Source organism: Cryptomeria japonica, chromosome 11 (genome assembly GCF_030272615.1).
Source record: "Cryptomeria japonica chromosome 11, Sugi_1.0, whole genome shotgun sequence".
NCBI classification, from domain to species: domain Eukaryota; kingdom Viridiplantae; phylum Streptophyta; class Pinopsida; order Cupressales; family Cupressaceae; genus Cryptomeria; species Cryptomeria japonica.
This window is the reverse complement of record NC_081415.1, coordinates 288,181,156-288,202,849: the sequence shown is the minus strand read 5'-3', so window position 1 is coordinate 288,202,849 and position 21,694 is coordinate 288,181,156. Positions and strand designations below refer to the sequence as shown.

Genomic DNA, 21,694 nt, shown 5'->3' with positions numbered 1-21,694 from the left:
GTCCACAGACTCTTAAAAGCAATAATTGTTGACTTTAAAGTTGTTATTGTTGATGATAAGTACCAATAATTGAAATATACCATTTATTGTAAAAAGCAACCAATCATGTGATGCCACATCAGCTACACAAGTATTGGAGCTCCTTTTGCACGCCTTTTGGTCTCGCCTTTTTTTTGGGCTGTTTTGGACACCTTGGCAAAAAGCATGCTGATGTGGCATCATATTTGATTATGTGGCCCCGAAACCTCAATTATGAGCAGGGGACTTGCCAAGTAAGCTACTATAAAAAATTGGGAGTGATTTGAAATTTCTACGTACGATTTTGAGAAGCGCGAACTTAGGATGCACAACTACTGGGTCCTCTCCCCTAAATGATTTGTGTCTTGAAACTTTTTATTAAATGACAAGAGAAACCAGATTTAACAGAATTCAGATCAATACATAATTTTTATTGTTAATTTCTGAATTAGTTAGAAAGGTCATTTAAAATTAGAAAAATCTGTCTATGTAGAAGATGTTTGTGTAGTTTCCAATTATACAAAAAATAAAATAAAAACAAACATAAAAATACTCTTTTATTCACTCAAATTCTGAAATGGACTACATTTTTCCATACAAGTTGCAGCCTCAATTCACAATACCTACCATACATTGGACAACTCTTCATAAGTGACGGATCTAAAAGTAAAAAGTAAACTAATACAAACTAAATCTAAACTGATTGTCAAAAACATTGCATGACAATGAACATGAAAAATATGTGCATGGTCGTGTGCATGGCAAGTCTCTGACTGGCAGAACGATCAGTCAAGTCAGCATCAGTCCCAACAGAGGACGATTGCTTCATTATCTTGAACGTATCTCTCACTTGTCGCGTACCAGAATTTACAAACTGCCCAAATCAAACAGAAAAAAGAATATATCAGAGAGGAAGAGATGATCAAATAGCTTAATTCATGCATATTTACAGTGATGTTTGCAGAATATGAAGCCCTAATTCACCTCGAACAGCAATTCGTCCATCGTGGCATTCACTCGAGAATACCCAAACTCGGAGAAACGTACCAAACTCCAGTTAGATGGCTGCATCCAAATCCAGTGATATATAAAGATTGTAAATTTATTCATCTACTTAAGAAATACAGTAATTCAGATTGATTGTCTAATCTTATTGAATTCCTCACGTTAGATTCAAATTCATCGAGAGAAAATCCTGCCATCCCAATAACGACATGAACGGGTGCGCTATAATTTCTGGTGTGATATGTATCCACTCCGTTCACGTCCTCCTCGGGAAGAGATTTGCAGGTATTCTGAAATACAGCGCATGTACGCTCATAGTTGTGAACATGACCCCACAGCACCAAATCCACCTGTGAAGACTCCTTCGTTAGATCAATATTTATTTTAATTTTCCATCAGATAGCAAGAGATCAATGATCAATGTTCAATTTTAATTAACCTGGTACTTGGGAAGAAGTGGTTCAATGGCTGCAACAAATTTGGGATCTACATTATTGCGGATCAATCCCTCCTTTATACTCGAATACATGGGTCGGTGTCTGTTGTTTACTCAAGCAAACTCATATTTTGTTACAATAATTCTTTTAAGGATATTGAATTTTTAAACATTTTTGGATTTGATTATACAAATATTCTTTATCAATATTTCGATCATATTTTATGGTCTATCATCAAGATGAAATGAGTTAGAATACACCATATTTTATGAATTTTCTTTTCATTTCTCTTTTCTAACTCACTTCATTATGATGATGGATCATTAAATATAAGCCTAAACTTTGATTCAAAATTGTTTACACAGTCAAATTCAAAAATTTCAAGAACTTCAATAATCTTGATGTTTTGTCAAAAAGAGCAAAACCTGAAGAAAACACAGGTACAAAGTGTTATGTTACCCTGTGAAAACAAGCCAGGGTGTTTGCTTGCGGTCCACAAAAGCCAAGTCCTGTATAATCCATTCATACTGAAATCCAATTTAAACAAAAAAACAAATTGTCAATGTAGTTTCAAATTAGAATAATTTAAAAGCTACTGATTGTTACATTTTCAATTTGACTATTGAATATTTAGCATCAATATTTCAGATCACACTCCTTAATCCATCATTCAATTGAAAAAAATAGATAACATAAGAAAAAAATGAAAATTATTAAAACAAGTTGTGAAGTCAATACCTGTTCACTACCTACAGTCCAGTCATGCTCGGTAGAGATTACAGTGAAATGCACTGGCCCTTGACTGACTGAGTACCATGGTTTGCCCTCTGTTTTTGTTGGCATAGGAAAATATCTCTCATAAGGAACACCACATTCTCCACCAGAGTCTGTGGTTTCATATATTGACTTACTTCCTGGAAAGTCTCTGAAAAGAAAATTAACAATCTACTTTCAACACCAAGACCACTTTGTGTGGAAGACATGAAAACAGGAAATCCAAATCAAGGAATAATTTATAACCTTTCGTGGTTGCCAATGGCAGTCATGTAAGATACCCGGGAAGCAAGTGCAGTGATCATATGGAGGAAGAAGTCCCATTCAACAAGAAATCCTGTTGCATAGCTGATATCTCCAATATGGAACACTGACTCAACATCTTCTTCTTCTGTCATGGCCTTTATGACTCCTAGTGACCCTGGCTGCCAATAATTCCACTGCCTCACATTAGCCTTTCATAGAAACTACTAATTGGGGACTTAGTATAGAAAATGGAAAAATAAATAGGTTTGGAAACCATTACGTCAAAAGTCCGAACTAATAGTGAATGGCTCCGTCTAGGTGTGTAAGCTAGAACATAACCTTGGAGGACCCACAGCTACACAATTCATGTGGTGGTCATTACTTTTCATATGGAAGATAACCCACCAACGCATGGCTGAAAATCAAATTCGATACCTTGGTTCTAATACCATGTAACTATTAAGCCAAAAAAATCAAACTCGATACCTTGATTCTAATACCATGTTTAGAAACTATTAAGCCAAAAACTCAAACTGATAGTGAATGGTTCCAACCAGGTGGTGAGGTGTGTAAGCCCAATAACCTACAATCAACACAACTTCGGAGGACCCACAGCTACATGTGTACGTGTCAAAAGAGGTCTATTACTTCCCACATTGAAGATAACCTTGAGAGTCAAATAACCATATGTCTTGTGATTTGTTCTTACTCTTTTTTATTTTCTCTAACAAATAAATAATTTTAAAAAATCATAATATTTTTATTAATACAATATTTTACAAATGTTAGCTTTGATTATAAAAAATAATCAAGTGAAAAAAGTGGCTGAAAATACTCGTTCAATCACCACAAATCAAAGCATAAATGGTGATATTATCAAGTTCTGGATGTTACTTTCTCTTTTGTGGAGATCAAATAAATTTGGGGTCTGCTCAAATGAATATACCTGAATGTAATGCTCATCAGATGCATCAAGAGGAGCTTTCCCCATGTCCCCAAATGCAAGAAATTTTATGTGGCTCGCACCTGCTGCAGGAGGGGTGGAAAATTGTACAGGATCACTCCAGCCCACATTATCACTGGAGACATTGGGATTTCAGGCTTACAATTTACAGAAAACTGGAAATTTTCACTTCAATTAAATAAAAAATTTTAAAATCTATCTGTTTATATAGTTTAGAAAAAAATTACACCTTCCATATCTGTAAACATATTTCTGAGAGGGAAGAAGTCCAGTCATTATGGCCGTGTGAATGTATCCAGGATCGTGCCATCCGAAGTCGGTGGCTGGGCTTGAAATTAAAGTGCCACCTAGTAGAACAATAAAGTGTGCTATTTTCTTAAATTTATAATTATATTCTGTCACATACATAAAATTTATGATCCAGCATGAAGAAATAGAAAGCTAGAAAAGAGAAAATAGACCATAGAAATTCATTAGAAACATTGAAGAAAAACTCAGATTGAGAAAAAAATCCACACAATCAAGAAACTAATTCAAACTACTTTAATTTACCACACATATCAGCTTGAGTGAAGGTAGTAACAGTGGACTTGGAAGTCTTCCCAGATGCATACTGTAGATATTGATCGCCATTGCTTCCACTGATCCATGTCACTTTCATCTAAAATAAAATAGAACTGTATTAGTTGAAAATTACATATAACTCTTTGTAAAACTGTAAGTCTGTTCCAATTTGTATAAATGCTTAGCTACATACCGATGTCCCTGTAGATTCTGTACTGGAAATATGAGCATGAAGAGGCATATTTGGGTTGGAAAACTTGAGAGGCTGTGAAGTGTTGAGGATGCAGGGATTATCATAACCACCTCGGAAGAGAACAAACTCAATGTCTGTGCGGATATTGACAATGTGAAATGATAAAGATCCACTGCAGGTTTTCACTGTACAAACATCTCCTGTTTTCTTTTCACACCTGCTTTTATTGCATGGTAGATATGAAGGGTCGTTCTTCATGAACTGGGACTGTAACAATACAATTTACTTACTTAGAACTCAACTACCTCCATTATTCAAAGATTTTTCTTCATGAACTGGGACTGTAACAATATAATTTACTTACTTCGAACTCAACTACCTCTCAACTACCTCCATTATTCAAAGATTTATATGGTGACGGGGAAGAATTTGAACAGCTGGAGTGTTTTCGTCTGAGTGTTTAATATAAACAGAACGTAGCATTCATTGTCTATGGTGGGGATTTAGATTCGCTTAAATATAAACATAAATAAAATCTAGATGAATTTTATTGAAGAAGCATGATTTTAGATAAATCACTTAAAGTAAATTAAAATTAAGTATGATTTTTTAGAGGATTCATTCCAAATCACATTCATTTTTATGAATAAGACTCATTTATTAATGTTATTTAAGATTAATTATTTAACCAAGTCAAAGTTTAAAGTGTATTATTTAAGTCAAATCTAGTGGCTCATTTGAAACCACATTTACTTCTTTAGTAGGACCCACCTATTAATGTGATTTAAGATGAACTGCACCTAATCAAGTAAAGGTTAGTGTTTGGTGTTTAAATCAAACTTGGGTCATATTGGAAAAGTGGAACCAAATCACATTAATAGATGGGTGAGTGTTGTTTCAAATGAGTCAAATCACATCAATAAATGGGTCATACTAGAGAAATGAGTGTGTTGTTTAAGTTGAACAATACATTCTAAATTTTGATTTGTATGACTCATCTTAAATCAAATTAATACATGGATCATACTGAAGAAATGAGTGTGTTGTTTAAGTTGAGACCACTTAAACAATTGATGCATAGTCAAAAAAATCAGCTGTTTACTATAAGACTGACAAAAAAAAATCAATTAATATAATATCAAATTATCCATTTTATACATTCTACAATTTATAGATTTGTCATTAACATCTATGAATTTCTAAATCAGTTAATCCACGACATCAACTTCCACAAATTCAACATTGTCAAATAAATACAAGTATAAATAATATTAACCTAAAGTATTGAGGTTACCTTCACAGGGTAATGACATAGAAGAGGATGGGATGCCACATCTCCAGTTTCCAGATAGAGCACGTCAATCAAAGGGCAATCAGATATTCTGTTTCACATTATTTATTGTTCATCTTTAGGAAAAAATATCTACAATATTCCAAGAGATATTCTTTTTGAGATGTGTACTGAATGAAATGTCTATTAAACTTATGTACGTTAAATTAATTTGAAAATAGACATCCCAACTAAATCATTATATTCACCACCTAACAACAGCTAGTACAAATGAATTTCAACTTGAATGATAATAAGAGGAGAAAAATTAACAGGCCGTTTTCTTTATCAAATGATTTTAAGTTTACCGAGCAGAGTTGCAACCCATAAAAAATGAACGAGCAGAAATATATATAATAAAATCTTAGCAGAGTTAGTGAGAAGCGAAACATACTTGGCATTTGCAGGCGACATTAAGGCAACCCAATCATCATGAGTGGGTTTCAACATGCCATTGATGGTCACTGTAACAAATTGGTCATCCAGGAGGGGCCCCTGCGTGCTCAAATTCATTTGTAAATATGGATTTTGTTCCCCACACTGTCGTAACATCCTTCTGTTAATACATCTGAATCCTTCTCTGCAATACTCATGATAAGAATTGCTGAACGTTGTATTAAGTACTGTGGATCCACTGCATAGCGGAATAATATGACAACATAGAAGGAGAGTAATTGAAATTACACAGGAAAATGGATAAACAGAGATGAATAATCTGTCAACGCAAATTGCCATAGTAGCTCAAGGCTTTAAAAGAGCGGTGGGAGAATTTCATTATTTTGCTAGCTAAGCAAGGTTTTATAGATTGTAGGGTCTGGATTGGGAAACGACAAGTCAATGTACGTCTACGTCTAGGTAATGATATGCTTAACGAATTGGTTTTTCAATAGCTCTTTCAATAGTCTAGTCACCAACTACCACCATTAAAATCACCGTGACTCTCACCGACTGCTGTCTTTTCCCACTGTTCTTCCATTCTGTCTTTGCTTACCGTGCCTTCTTGTTCACTCCAAGGAGGACAGTTTTTGAATTAAAAAATCTGATTGTAATCTTCTAAGATTTTGTACAAAGATGTAAAGACATTGAATTAAATGCAATTTAGGTGTAGTTAATGTTTTTGGAATTTGGTCTCTTACTGGGCATTCAAAGAGATGAGGGCAGTCATTTGTAGTGAGTTGAAGGCTCAGAAAAAGAGGGGTTGAAAGTAATGAAAAGTGCAGCAGCTGCAGCAACAGTCAGCAGAAAAGAAAGAACAGGGAACTATCTTATTTCTCAGTTTATCCTCTGTTTAAGTTTTTATTCCTTTGTCCATCCGTGGTATCATAGTTGAAAGTCAGCAAGTTTAAAGTTATTTTTAAGGAATAGAAATATTGCCAACAAAGTTTTCAAGTCAAAATTGGCATCTATATCTGTAAAAAGTCTCACAAACGTACAAATTTGACAGTTTAATGGTAAAAAGTATGATTATTGGGCAACAATAATGAAGGCTTCATTTAGTTTACAAGGTTTATGGGAGTTTGTTGAGAATGGCTACTCAGAATTAATAGATGCAGCAGCATACAATACTCTAATTCAACCAGAGAAAGATTTGCTCAAGGAAAATAGGAAGAAGGATTCAAAAGCCCTCTTTTACATCTCTCAAGGAGTGCATGAAAGCATGTTTTCAAAGGTTGTAGCAACAATAAAGTCAAAACAAGCATGGGATGCTCTCCAAACTGCCTACCAAGGAATAGCTAATGTGAAGACAGACAAGCTACAAATGCTAAGAAGGGATTTTGAGGCCATTTACACGAAATAATAAGATACAATAAACTCATTCTTCACTCAAATCATTGGACTGGTAAGACAAATCAGATCCCATGGTGAAACTCTTGAGAGGACAGTGGTTGACAAGATTTTGAGAAGTTTGCCTACAAGGTTTGAATCTATTGTGGTGGCCATATAAAAAACAAATAATCTTTCACAATTTTCAATTGATGAGCTACATGCATCATATAATTCTCATGAGTATAGTATGAGTAGGTCAACAAAATCAAGTTTGGAGCATGCTTTCAAGACACAAGTCTCAATTAGTCATGGTTGAGGTAGGGGAAGATCAAATTTTAGAGGTAGAGGAAGAAATTCGTATAGGTGGAAGAAGCAGCCCATCAAACTCAAGTGGAAGAGGCAACCATTAAACATCGGCTCAAATCAAGGCTGAAGATATAATAAATATTGAGCTTAATGTCATTATTGCAAGAAATATGAGCACTATTTAAATGAATGTAGAAAGAAGCAATATGATTTTAGACAACAAAGTGCAAACTTTACCAAAGAAAACCAAAATCAAGACATCATGTTTATATCTTGCAATGTTGCACAATAAAGTCAAAAAGACATATGATTTTTAGATTCAGGTTGCAACAATCATATGACTAAGAATATAGAAATGTTTTCTAGTTTGGATGAAAGTGTGAATCAAATGTCACAATTGGGGAATGACAACAAAGTGTCAATTATGGAAAAAGTTAGTGTCAACATTCTAACCAAAAGGGGAGAGAGAAAAACTATTTCAAATGTCTATTTTGTCTCAGGCTTAAAGCATAACTTAATGAGTATTGGGCAACTTATACAAAAGGGGTATAGAATATTTTTCAACAACAAAGAATCCACAATTTTAGAGAAATTTCCAAGCAATCAACTTATAGTCAAGGTCGAAATGAGCAGCAATAGAATGTTTCCTCTAAGGCTAAAATTAGATTCGAAGCTAGAATTTTCTCAAGCACGTCCTTCAACAAACTCACAAGAGAATGAAGAGAAAACTATAGCAGTCAATCAAGTAATATTTCAAGCAGAAAATAAAGATGAAAATTGTTTATGCCATCTAAGATATTTAAACTTTGGAAGTTTAAACATATTACATAAGAAAAGAATGGTGAAGGGGTTTCCACTTATATAAAAATCAGATAGAATATGTGAAGGTTGTATCATGGGTAAACAATATAGGGAATCATTTTTAGCATGAAAGTCAATAAGAACAAACAAACCATTGGAGATTGTTCATTTAGATTTGTGTGAATCAATGCAAGTTCACCCTCAATTGGTGGAAGCTACTAGTTCTTGACACTCGTTGATAGTTTCACAAAAAAGACATGAGTTTACTTTCTGAAACATAAGCAAGAAGTTTTTGATTATTTTCGTCAATTCAAAGCTCTTGCTGAGAAGGAAAGTGGACATCACATCAAAACATTAAGAACAAATAAAGGTGGTAAATACATTTCAAATGACTTCATAAAAAATTTCAAAGACCATGGAATCCACAAGAAATTTACCACTAAATACACCCCTCAACAAAATTGTGTATATGAAAGGAAAAATACGACAATAATAGTGTTGGGATTAAGGTGTCTCAACCTTTGCAAATCTTAAAATTGATTTTGCATTTATTTATTTATTTATTATTTGCCTACAAATGTCTAGTTATCTAATGGGAGCCACATGCTTGGTGGAATCCTACTTGGTGATCATTATATAACAGATATATTGCACATGTGGAGGTAGGCTTACCACTTTCAGGATCTTAACAAGTGTCAGCCTCTGACAGATTCTATAACATATTAGATAAGTGGCAAGAGATACCTTTTGCATGGAGAAGGTGGGTGCCCAAGTTGGATTATGATGAGTTGTAAGAGAAAAAGCTAAAATTGGTCATTTATGATGGATTCTCTTATGGTTGTAAGTGTTGTAAGTTATGATGGTTGTAAGATGCATAAGAGGTCATACCTCCAAATAGTAATTTTTGTTAGACAACTCAGATAACCAAATAACAACTGAGAGGGGAGGGGTGAATCAATTGTCACCGGATTACAGAACTTTAAGTATTCAAATCTTTATTACTGGAACACATAAACTCAATACCGGAATGCATAAACCAAATATCGAAATAACTGATATAGCAATTAAACATAAACATAAATTACAGAATAGTTACCATCCATCTAGAACACATGAAACCAAGATTTTTACGTGGAAAACCTGGTAAAGGGAAAAACCACGGTGGGAAGCCCACCCACAGTCAGATAATACTTTTGCAGTAAGTATGTGATTACAAAATGAAGGGGCTTGCACATGCGGGAAGGCCAATAGACTAGAGCGTACTGCTCATCACAAAATGAGTCTCACTGACTACAGAAAACATTAGACTACAATCCGGAATGAAGATTGTACTGCAAGAGTATCATCTCCTATGCTTGAGTACAGTTTCGGTTAAGCTCAATACCAGAGGCCTTAAACCTCTCTTAAAAACCCAATTCGATCACCTATGATCAACCAAAACCTCTGCATATGATTACAACATTATTCGCATGCAGATAATCCTATATCCCATACCATACATGATCTACAAAGAGATCTTATATCATATTTATACCAACTCAGGACCTAAACAATTAGGTCGGCCACCTAAAAGATAATACAATAAATTCATAACATAAACCCACAATCTAATGATCAACCAAGTCATCTTAGGCCGAAAAAAATGTAAACCAATCATTAAATCTCGTCGATAATGCATCAAGATCATCTACCAACACGTTACATAAACTGGTCCATAACCTAGATAATACCGGACCCAAAATAGGTCGCCATAAACCAAATCCAACACCACCGATCAATAGGAACACGAAAAAGATAACCAACAACATCCTGAAATCCATCTAGATGTCGCACCAACACCACTGATCACGTGCATCAAAAGATCTTCAACAAATCTTTGCCAGTAAAACCCTTACCGATGACCAAAAGGCTTACTAGAACAAATGATAACATCTAAGTAATCAAATCCTGAACCAACTGATCATGATACACATCTGAATAACATGAATGACAGATCCAAACCAATTCCACAAACCAAAGCATACCAGAGCATATCGAATCAATAACATAATCCAACCACTCTACTGGAACCAACCGAAAACCAATAAACAACCAAAACTGTCGGTGTTGTCATCAATGGCAAAACATCAATGCAACACATAATCAATTCCTCCAAATTGCCAACAATCTCCTCCTTTGGCATTGATGGCAAAACTAGATGTGAAAAACATCCAAGTGCCAAGAAATGTCAAACAAGTCTCCCCCTATGGAAGACAACCAACAATCTCCCACAAAATGATATAGCAATGAAGCTCTAAACCAAACTCCCCCTTTGACTGATATTTTGTTAAGCTTTGTTTTTCACATATATCTCTCCCCCTTTGACATCAATGTCAAAGATCTGGCATAAATATCAAAGAAAGATAATGAATCCACTTAACCACACAACTGACTACTCCCCCTGAGTAGTAGCACCACCATGTCAATCCAGAATGAATAGTAGCTCTGTAAGTGCATGTCAGACTGATGCCAATCAGCATCACTCAGGTCTCTACCGGAGGGGCAGAAACCCCCAATCTGTCTCTGAAGTACTCAAATGATTCTTTAGGCAAAGGTTTAGTAAAGATGTCTGCAATCTTCTCTTTAGTATTCACATAAACCAGTTTGACTTCATTTGCTTCCACCTTCTCCTCTAAAAGGTATACGTGATAGATATGTGCTTTGTCTTAGAATGAAATACCGGATTCTTTGATATATAAATAGGAGCAGAGTTATAACAATGAATAACTACTGGTTCATTACAATCCACCTTTATATCTTTCAACATTTGCATCATCCATAGAACTTATGTACAGTTAGTAGCAGCAGCAACATACTCAGCTTCATCAATAGATAAAGATGTACATGGCTTCTTTTTGTTAATCCATGAAACAAGTTTCTTTCCAAGAAAGAAAGCTCCACGGGATGTGCTCTTCCGATCATCAATATCTCCAGCCCAATCTGCATCTGTATATGCACATAATATAAAGTCATCATTTTTAGGATACCACAAACCATATTTAGCTGTTCCCTCCAAATACCTGAAAAATCTTTTTCACCGCACTCACATGATTCTCTCTAGGATCACTCTGAAATCTTGATACAATACAAACTGCATTCGTCATATCCGGTCTAGTCTGAGTCAGATATAACAAACCTCCAATCATAGACTTGTACCTTGTAGGAATTACAGGTGTAGATGCATCTATCTTTGTCAAATTCTCTCTTGTAACCATAGGTGTACCAACCGATTTAGAATTTTCCAACCCAGATTTCTTCAACAACTCTCTAGCATACTTAGTTTGACAGATGAAAATACCTTTATCAGTTTGAGTAATCTGCAAACCTAAGAAAAATCTCATCTCCCCAATCATAGACATCTCAAATTCATTCTTCATATTATTAGAGAATTCCATACACAACTTATCTTCACCTCCAAAACTGATATCATCAACAAAGACTTCACTAATCAATATGTCATCATCAGTGATCTTATAATATAAACTGTTGTTAGCATTACCTTTAGTGAAACCAAGATTCAAAAGATATTTATCCAGTCTTGCATACCAAGCTCTAGGGGCTTGTTTCAATCCATATAAAGCTTTATTTAACCTGCAAACCATGTTTTTGTCATCTGAAAGTGAAAATCCATCAAGTTGCTCAATATAAACTTCCTCTTCAAGATCTCCATTCAGAAATGCACACTTAACATCCGTCTAATAAACTTTGTAATTCTTATGTGCAGCATAAGCAAGAAATAATCTCACAGCTTCAATCCTAGCTATCGGTGCAAAGGTTTCATCATAATCAATTCATTCCTTCTGAGAATATCCTTTACAAACCAATCTAGCTTTATTCCTCACAACTTGTCCATCTTCATTCAATTTATTCCTAAAAACCCATTTAGTTCCAATAGCATTCTTATTTTTAGGTCGGGGAACTAAAATCCATGTGTTATTCTTTTCTATCTGATCTAATTCTTCTTCCATAACTTTCATCCAACATTCATCTTTACAAGCTTCAATTATCGATGTCGGTTCAACTTTAGAGATTAAACATACCTCATCAACTGCTAACCTTCTTCTTGTCATCACTCATTTGTTTTTGTCTCCAATGATCTGATCTTCTGAATGATTCAACCTTACATACCTAGGAGTCTTCTGATTTTTTGTTCCTTTGTCCTAATCTTCAGTTACTGTTAAATTTTTTGATACTATCGGAGTAACTGGTTCAAACATCTATATGCTTTGCTTTCATTAGAATAACTAAGAAATATTTCTTCATCACATCTAGGATCAAACTTTCCAATGGAATCATCTCTTTTGATATAGCATTTACTACCAAAGATTCTAAAATACTTAATTGTCAGTATGACCAAACCATAACTAATAAGGTGTCTTACCAATGTCTCCTTTGATATGAACTCTATTGAATGTGTATACTCGCATGCTCATAGCTTCTCTCCAGTAGACATGAAGCAAATTAGCTTCCATCATCATAGTTCTAGCTGTATCCAAGATAGTTTTGTTCTTCCTTTCCACAACTCCATTCTATTGAGGTGTTTGGGGTGCAGACAACTATCTCCTTATCCCATTCTTCTCACAATAGTTGTTAAATTCATCAGATGTGAATTTTCCACCCTGATCTAACCTTAAGCATTTAATCTTCAATCCTATCTCTGTCTCAACTTTAGCTTTAAAGATTTTAAAACTTTTCAAATGCTTCAGACTTCTCCCTTAGAAAAGTAACCCACATCATTCTCGAATAGTCATCAATGATTAGCATGAAATATCTATCACCCTGAAAACTTTTGATTCTAGCAGGACCACACAAATCAATATGAATAAGATCAAGAGCATCATTATATTTGTCTTGTATACTCTTAAAAGTAGTTCTGACTTGCTTTCCCATTTGACATTCCTTACATACTGAATTATAGGGCTTTACAAGCTTAGGTATATCTCTAATTGCCTTAGTAGAACTGATCTTCACATTGCAATCAAAATTCACATGACACAACCTCTTATGCCATAGCCAACTCTCATCAATTTGTGCAATCAAACATTTCTTCTCACCGGAGTTCAAATGAAAGATATTGCCTTTAGTTTGTGTAATGGTTGCAATCTTCAATCTAGATCTGTTGATAATCTTGCATTTTCCATCCTTGAACTATAACTGAAATCTCTTATCCACCAGTTGTCCTACACTCAAAATATTATGCCTTAAACCTTCAACATAATAAACATTATCAGTGTTATACTTACCATCCAATGATATTGTTCCTCTTCCCTTGATCAAACATGCTTTGTCTTCTCCAAATCTAACCAAACCACCATCAAATTCTTCCAAATATAAGAAATTTCTTTTATCTCCACTCATATGATATGAACATCCACTGTCAATTACCCATTCATCCTTGTCTTTAAATTTAGCAGCAAGGGCCTTCTCTTCAGGTACCTGATCATTTTCTTTGATAGCCAAAAATACTCATTCCTTTCCATTACCAGATCCACTAGCAGAATCTTGTGTCGGTTCATCATCAGAATCAGTCACACCTACCTCATCAACAAAGTAGCATGATTTGTCTTTGTTTCTCCTGTACTTGTGCTTGTTTTGATAATCATGGTTAGGCCTAAAAGATCTTCTAGCTCTTTCTTCAAATCTTGAATTCCTTTCAGGACATCTAGATGCAAAATGACCTATCTTATTACATGCAAAGAATTTAAAAGGTGATTTTCCTTCATACTTACTTCATGTCGGTCTTTTAGGTACTCTTCTAGCAAATAAGGCTTCAAGCTGCTCAAACTCTTCATATTCCTTTTTCATATCCTTTATTTCCTTCGCATATAAAACTTTCCAATCACTCTTGTCGGTAGATGATGTAGATGCATGAAAAGAAGGTTCAGATTTTATAGCTCCAGAAGGTCCAAATTCCTCAAGCTCAAAAGTAGATAATTTCCCAACCACGGTATCCCTGTTAACAGAGGTGTTTGCCATAGTTCTCAACTCATTAATTGCAGTAGCCTTCATCTTATAAGCTAGTGGAAAATTTCTATGTACTTTAGAAACTATTTCATCTTCGCTTAGAGATCCACCACAACATTGAATTTCCAGAACAATCTCATTAACTCTCTCCATAAAAGCAGTAATCCTTTCATCTTCTTCCATCTTCAGGTTATCATACCTCACCCGGTAACCATCAAGCTTAGCAATTTTAATAGTAAGGTCACCTTCATTCAGAGTCTCAAATTTGTCCCATATAGCCTTTGCATTTGATTTATTAGTTAGTCTCATTATTTGTTGATCAAAAAGTGCACACAAAAGGGCTTCTCTAGCTCTACAATCATTCTCAAGCTCCTTATCCAGACCTGCCGGAGGAGGATTACCAAATTCCAGATTAAAAAATGTTACACCTTTCTCAATGATCTCCCAAATTTCCTTTCCAAGAAATCTCAGGCGAGTCTCCATCTGAATCTTCAATACCCTATAATTTGTTCCATCAAGCCTAGGAATTTCTCTCCGAAAAACAACAGTAGATGAACTTGATGAACTTGAACTATTAGAGTCAATAGGATCTTCCTCAAGTGGTTAAGATTATATAGAGAGGACTAAGCTCTGATACCAATTGTTAGATAGCTTAGATAACCAGAGGACAACTGAGAGGGGGGGTGAATCAGTTGTCTCTGAATTACTGAATTTTAAGCATTCAAATCCTTATTACCGAAACACATAAACTCAATAACGAAATGCATAAACCAAATACCAAAATAACTGATATAGCAATTGAGCATAAACATAAATCACAAAACAAGCACCATCCATCCAGAACACATGACACCAAGATTTGTACATGGAAAACCCAGTAAAGGGAAAAACCACGGTGGGAAGCCTACCGACAGTCAAATAATACTTCTTTAGTAAGTATGTGATTACAAAATGAAGGGCCCTACACATGTAGGAAGGCCAACAACCTAGAGCACACTGCTCATCCCAAAGGAGCCTCACTGACTACAAAAAACTTTGGACTACAATCCAGAATGAAAATTGTACTACAAAAGTAGCATCTCCTATGTTTGAGTATAGTTTCGGTTAAACTCAATACCAGAGGCCTTAAACCTCTCTTACAAACCCAATTCGATCACCTATGATCGACCAAAACCTATGCATATGATTACAACATTACTCTCATGCAGATAATCCTATATCCCATACCATACACGATCTACAAAGAGATCTTACATCATATTTATACCAACCCGGGACCTAAACAAGTAGGTTGGCCACATAAAAGATAATACAATAAATTTATAACATAAACCCGCAATCCAATGATCAACCAAGTCGGATTAGGCCGAAAACAATGTAAACCAATCATTAAATCTCATCGGTTATGCATCAGGATCATTTACCAACACATTACATAAACCGGTCCATAACGTAGATAACAGTGGACCCAAAATAGGTCACCATAAACCAAATCCAACACCACCGATCAACAGGAACACTAACAAGATAACCAACAACATCTCAAAAGCCATCTAAAAGTCGCACCAATACCACTTATCACGTGCATCAAAAGATTTTCAACAAATCTCTGCCGGTAAAACCCTTACCGGTGACCAAAAGGCTTACTAGAATAAATGATAGCATCTAAGTCATCAAATCTCAAACCAATTGATTGTGATACACATCTGAATAGCATGAATGACATATCCAAACCAATTCCACAAACCAAAGCATACCGAAGAATACCTGATCAATAACATAATCCAACCACTCTACCGGAACCAATCGGAAACCGACCTAAACAACCAAAATTGTCAGTGTTGCCATCAATGATAAAACATTAATGCAACACATAATCAATTCCTCCAAATTGCCAGCAAAGTTTGGGTTCCCAACTTAGGAGGTTTGAATGGGGAGTCATTTGGAGATGTACACATTTCATTTACATGCTTTTTGGTGGCCAAAAAATAGAGCTAGATACTTTGCATGACCCCATCTTGTTGTTTCATCTAGAAGTGTAGTGTCCTAAATTATGCCTGGTGCATTTATGAGACTTATGCATGTGCTTAGTGCATTTATGAAAAATACATGATCAAAATTATGTTATTTTGGCATCTTGGATTCAAAAGGCAAAGTGCCTCAGAATGCCTTAAAAACCCCTTTGGGCCTACTTTAGGATGGACGACAGCATGCCGCAGGGACGTCTGCGCACTACACTAACGTCCTGAAAAGCTGGCGGAATCTCAAACCTGGCAGAGAGTTGGACGCTGGTTGATGCATGTCCTTTGTCTTGCATTTTGTCGTAACGGCTCTCCACACCTCTTCCGAGTTTAAAAACCCTTCCTAGCTCATTTTCAAGGAATCCCACTTGGGTTCTTGGTTCTTGGACTTTGGTTGCACTCTCACACTCTCATTTCTCTCTTTCTCTCTTCATTCTCTTGGATACACACTCTACTAACATCAAGTTGCAACTATCTTGTGGTGACTCTTACCAACAAATATATTGTGGGCTTCATCATGCTTGCATCTTCAACAAAGAGGGGTTTGGATTTATACCTTGTCTTTTCTTTTATCCATTTTCAGTACATGCAATGAGTCCTTTGCATTATTGATTGTATCTATTATTTAGGTGCATTCATTATTTCTAATAGTTCCAATATTTAATACATGCAATAGGGGTTTGCTTCCATTAAGCGTAGCATAGTTTTTATTTGCATATTTCCAAATTCTCAATTTACCAAGTTTCCAATTTATCTTTCCAATCTATTTATCTGGTTGTCTGTGGCAGTGGAAACACCTAAACAAGGGTTTAACTGAGGCAGACCCCTATACAGCCCCAAGAATTTTCCCTATCTCAGTGTGTGAAGGTGACGAATAGATTCCGTGTGTAGGGTGCTCTGCACAGAACCAGGTTTTGATCCCTTTGTCTGGGGGGCATATAGACAATAGCACGTCGCGCTGGCGTCCGAAACCCAAGAGCTCCCCAACTAGAAGGTATAATCTTCTTTTGATATTACACTATTTTGTAAACTCAGTTTTTGTATATTTATTATTCCTGCACTGTAATCTTGTGTTTTAGTTAGTTTAGTTGTTATCCCCTAGCTCATCTTAGTGCCAGTTTGAAGAGGTAGCGACAAACTAATTTTCCTTCTGAGATTCATCATCTTGGAAGGGGGCAACTCTCATCCCCTACATTTTGGTGAACCTAATGTGAATGCTTAATGTCAGATCTTTTCCTCTTAGAGTTTGACATCTTTGATAAGGCATTCTTGAAGGATGATTTTGATATGCTAGATGAAGTCTTGGATGACTTTCTTGAAACACCTTCTCCTAAAAGAGATGTAAAGGGTGAGTCATCCTCCATGACATCCTCATGAAAAAATGAAGGGTCTGTGAATGTCATTGTTGTCTTTGCGGCCCCACAAAGGCCTAAGAGACCTTACATCCATGTGACAACGACAAGTCCTTCTCCTAAGAAAGTTAAGACCATTAATGGAAAACCTTTCAAAGGAGAAGTTTCTGATTTATACACTAGATTTATGCAATCCAAGCAACCATCTTATAATACTATTTCTCACACATATAACACTCAGAAAAACAAACAAGTTCCTAAACCACCTCGAACTTCTCTACCTCCTTCCCAACCTGTCCTTCCTAAGGAACCTTTGTCGGTGGACAAGCGACCAAGTGATTATGATATTATTGAGAAACTTAAGGTTACTCCGACTAAGATCTCACTTTGGGATTTGCTTCAAACCACCCCGATGTATCAAGGTATGCTACAAGAAGCTTTGCAAAATATTTTTCTACCTTCCTTTGTGAGACCGACTGATGTGAATGCGTTGATGGATCATATTCGTGTAGATTTGTCGAATATTACCTTTTATCTACATGAACTCCCACCTCCCGAAGTGAGGAATTTAGTGGATCCGTTGATGATCATTGTTCATGTGAATGGTGTTGGTATTAGAAGAACGCTTGTTGATACAGGTTCAACATTGAACGTTTGTGTTTTAGACTTGTTACCAAAGATCAAGGTAGACCAAACTTCTTTGGAAACCTCCTCCTTCTTCATTTGAGGTTTTGATAATAGTGGTAAGACCACTATGGGGATTGTCATACTATCCTTGAAGGTTGTACCAATCACTATTCAACCCTTGTGCACGTTATGCTCGACCCTCTATCATACAATTTTGTTTTAGGCAGACCATGGCTACACACTTTGGGAGTTGATTCATATACACTTCATGGATCTGTGAAGTTTGTGGCTAATAATCATGTTGTCACGGTTAAGGCTAATCCTAAGGCTATGCAGTTATGTCAAATAGCCGTAGTCGGTTAGGCTTCTGTTACACCTTCGTTTCAAAATTATGTACCTACTTTGTCTTCTTCAATCGTAACTTTTTCTTTTGTCTCATCCCCTAAAAAGGAAGAGCACAAGAAGGAAGAAGTCACTAAGGAAGTTGTTAAAAGGGAGAGATCACCTAAGAAGAAGGATTCTTCGAAATAAAAATCCCTAAAGGTAGATACTACTAAGGTAAAGACGCTGGAGCCTACACCTGAAAAACCATCCCCAGCTGAATCACCTTCTCCATCAAAAGTCAATGCATGTTTGGGTGATGATTGGGGTTCTTTGAATTTTACTGACTCTCATGTTGGTGAGTACAAAGTAGATCTCATCCATCTAAGCTTTCCTAAGATTTCATTCACCTTGGCTGCGAAAGATGATTATGTATCTATAAATCCAGGTGATTCTTATCATGTCGATCACCTTTTCTATACCAAACCACCAACATTCAAAGAATTACAAAACATCTATGGTCCTAGATACAAGCTTGTGTCTCAGCTTGCGTATGAGGGAAAGGGTTGTGGATCTAATGAACAAGGTATTCAGATTCCTTTGCAGGCCGAACCTCGTCACCACAACACCAAACTAGGATATCATCATATGGGTCGAAAGGCGAAACCATGGTTAACTATTAACATGATTTTGACTGATCCCCTTCCCTTAAAGCTTGTTCATCTAGAACTCATTAACACTAGTGTACCGCCTAATGAAATTCCCTTGGATCTTTTCCCTTCGGAATAATCCTTGAAATAATTTTTGGGTGCATATAATGGGCTGCCCTCTTATCATCATAAGCATCGATTCCCATATTGCTTGAATACCTAGGCATGCTTTGGGGAATCCATTTCACAGGGGGCATCTCTATCTTACAATGAAGAACAATGCCTATACCTCATCCAGAAGATCAAAGTGTGCTCCTTAGTGGAGAAACTACTTACATCATCATGAGCAATAAGACTCCTAACAAGGTCACAAAAGGGAAAATTCTTATCCCCTGAAGAATTCAAAGTTTGTTCCAACTCGCTACATCAGTTCCCTGACATCTTTGCTTGGTCTTACGAAGAGATGCCTGGAATTGATGAGTCCATTGTGGTACATAACATTGTTCTTAGTCTTGATGCTAAGACAATGAAGCAAAATATTCGAAAGATGAATCCTAAGGTGGCTTTATTAGTCAAGGCCAAGATAGAGAAGCTCCTAAAAGCTAGCTTTATCCACCCCATTCACTATTCACCTTGGATCTCGAACATTGTCTTGGTAAGCAAACCCGATAGTCACATTTGTATCTACATTGATTTTTCGGGATGTGAACAAATCCTCCCTCAAGGATGACTTTCCTCTCTCGAATATCGATATGATCATGGATTCAACCGCGGGGTATGCTTTACTCTCATTCATGGATGACTTCTCGAGTTATAACCAGATCCGTATTAACCCAGAAGATCAATATAAAACTTCTTTCAAAACCCCTTGGGGGGCCTTTTTCTATATTGTCATGTCGTTTGGGTTGAAGAATGTATGAGCGACCTATCAACGAGCCATGACCTTGATATTTCATGATTTCATCCATAAGGTCTTAGAAGACTATGTCGATGATATCTTGGTAAAATCCTTAGCACGTGAAATTCATATTAAAAATTGTCGTCTAGTCTTTGAAAGACTTCAGTGTATAAAGTGAGTCTGAATCCTCTTAAGTGTGTCTTCAATGTTGACGTCAAGAAAATCCTAGGATTCATTGTCTCTCGTCGAAGAATCAAAATAAATACGGATAAGATCGATGCTATTGTGAATATGCATCCACCTAAGAATATCTCTCAGCTTCATAGCCTACAGGGGAAGATCCATGCCATTTATCAATTTGTGGCACAATTGGTTGATTGTACCCTCCCTTTTACTCAATTTCTGAAGAAAGATACCCATTTCAAAAGGAATGAGGAATGTCAAAAGGCATTTGATTCCATCAAGGATTACCTAGCTAATCCCCCTATCCTGACGTCAACTATGTGTGATAAACCTTTCTTCTTGTATGTTTCAACTTCATCTCATGCTTTGGTGACATTATTAGCCCAACGCAATGATGAAGGGAAAGAAAGAGCAGTCTATTACATCAGCCGCACTTTAATAGAATATGAAACCCGATATTTTGCTGTGGAAAAATAGTGCTTGGCCCTTGTCTTCACGACTCAAAAGCTAAGACACTACATCCTCCATGCAGAAACATGGGTCATTGCTAAAAATGATATCCTCAAGTGCCTCTTTGCAAAGTCTGATCTCTTACGAAGGCTGATGATGCAGGAGCATCCCCGGTTCATGGCAATCTTGCATCAACCAAAAATATTTCTTTTTTGTTTTGCTTTTTGTTTTACAGTCTCATCATTTCATTCTGCATTTTCTGGCATTGGCTCACCAGATCTCGAGGAGTTGTATTTTGCTTGAAGACTTGATCATCTACCTTATTCCCAAACTGTGGAGCATTTGGATCATTTTTCGGCAAGTTATCACTACTGGTTTTCGAGACAGATTTCTGGTACTAGTTGCCTAGACCTATTTATATTTGTAACCTACCGGGATCTACCGTATCCCTTTCGTAGCTTTTGGAGCCCTGAGTGTTGATTTTGATGTTCCTTGGCATGCTGGCTGACCTTCTCTTTTATCTAGACTTCATCCTTTGGATTTTTCGAAGGAATTTCTTTGGCGGAGGCCGACCTTGTTCTTTTTACACATTAGGTCTTGTTCTTCGGCATTTGATCCCTTTTGGGCCGACTGGATCCCCTTGGATCATATAAGTCATTTTAATTGAGAATTAGAAGATAGACAAGCAGAGATCAGTTAAGATCTAGAACATAGAAGATAGATCCTAAGATTTGAGGTCTCAGTTGTGACCTATTCTGTAATTAAGCATGTTTAGCAGGCCAGT

At 36.2% G+C, this 21,694-nt stretch overlaps 1 protein-coding gene across 2 annotated transcripts; it reads right to left on the bottom strand.

Annotated features, from left to right (window-relative positions):
• Positions 1-550: 550 nt before the first annotated feature.
• Positions 551-6,311, bottom strand: LOC131060329 (probable inactive purple acid phosphatase 27). Of its 2 annotated transcripts, none has more exons than XM_057993537.2 (13): positions 5,926-6,311; positions 5,496-5,583; positions 4,202-4,468; positions 3,997-4,105; positions 3,674-3,812; positions 3,427-3,559; positions 2,481-2,659; positions 2,199-2,385; positions 1,920-1,987; positions 1,463-1,562; positions 1,185-1,373; positions 1,003-1,083; positions 551-892 (listed from the first exon to the last, which is right to left on the bottom strand). In XM_057993537.2, the coding sequence occupies exons 1-13, from the start codon at positions 6,264-6,266 to the stop codon at positions 725-727; spliced, it is 2,049 nt and encodes a 682-aa protein (XP_057849520.2). In that variant the 5' UTR covers positions 6,267-6,311; the 3' UTR covers positions 551-724. The 2 variants fall into 2 exon arrangements, with proteins under 2 accessions (XP_057849520.2, XP_057849603.2); XM_057993620.2 differs by having other exon boundaries at positions 3,674-3,791; positions 5,926-6,310.
• Positions 6,312-21,694: the final 15,383 nt, after the last annotated feature.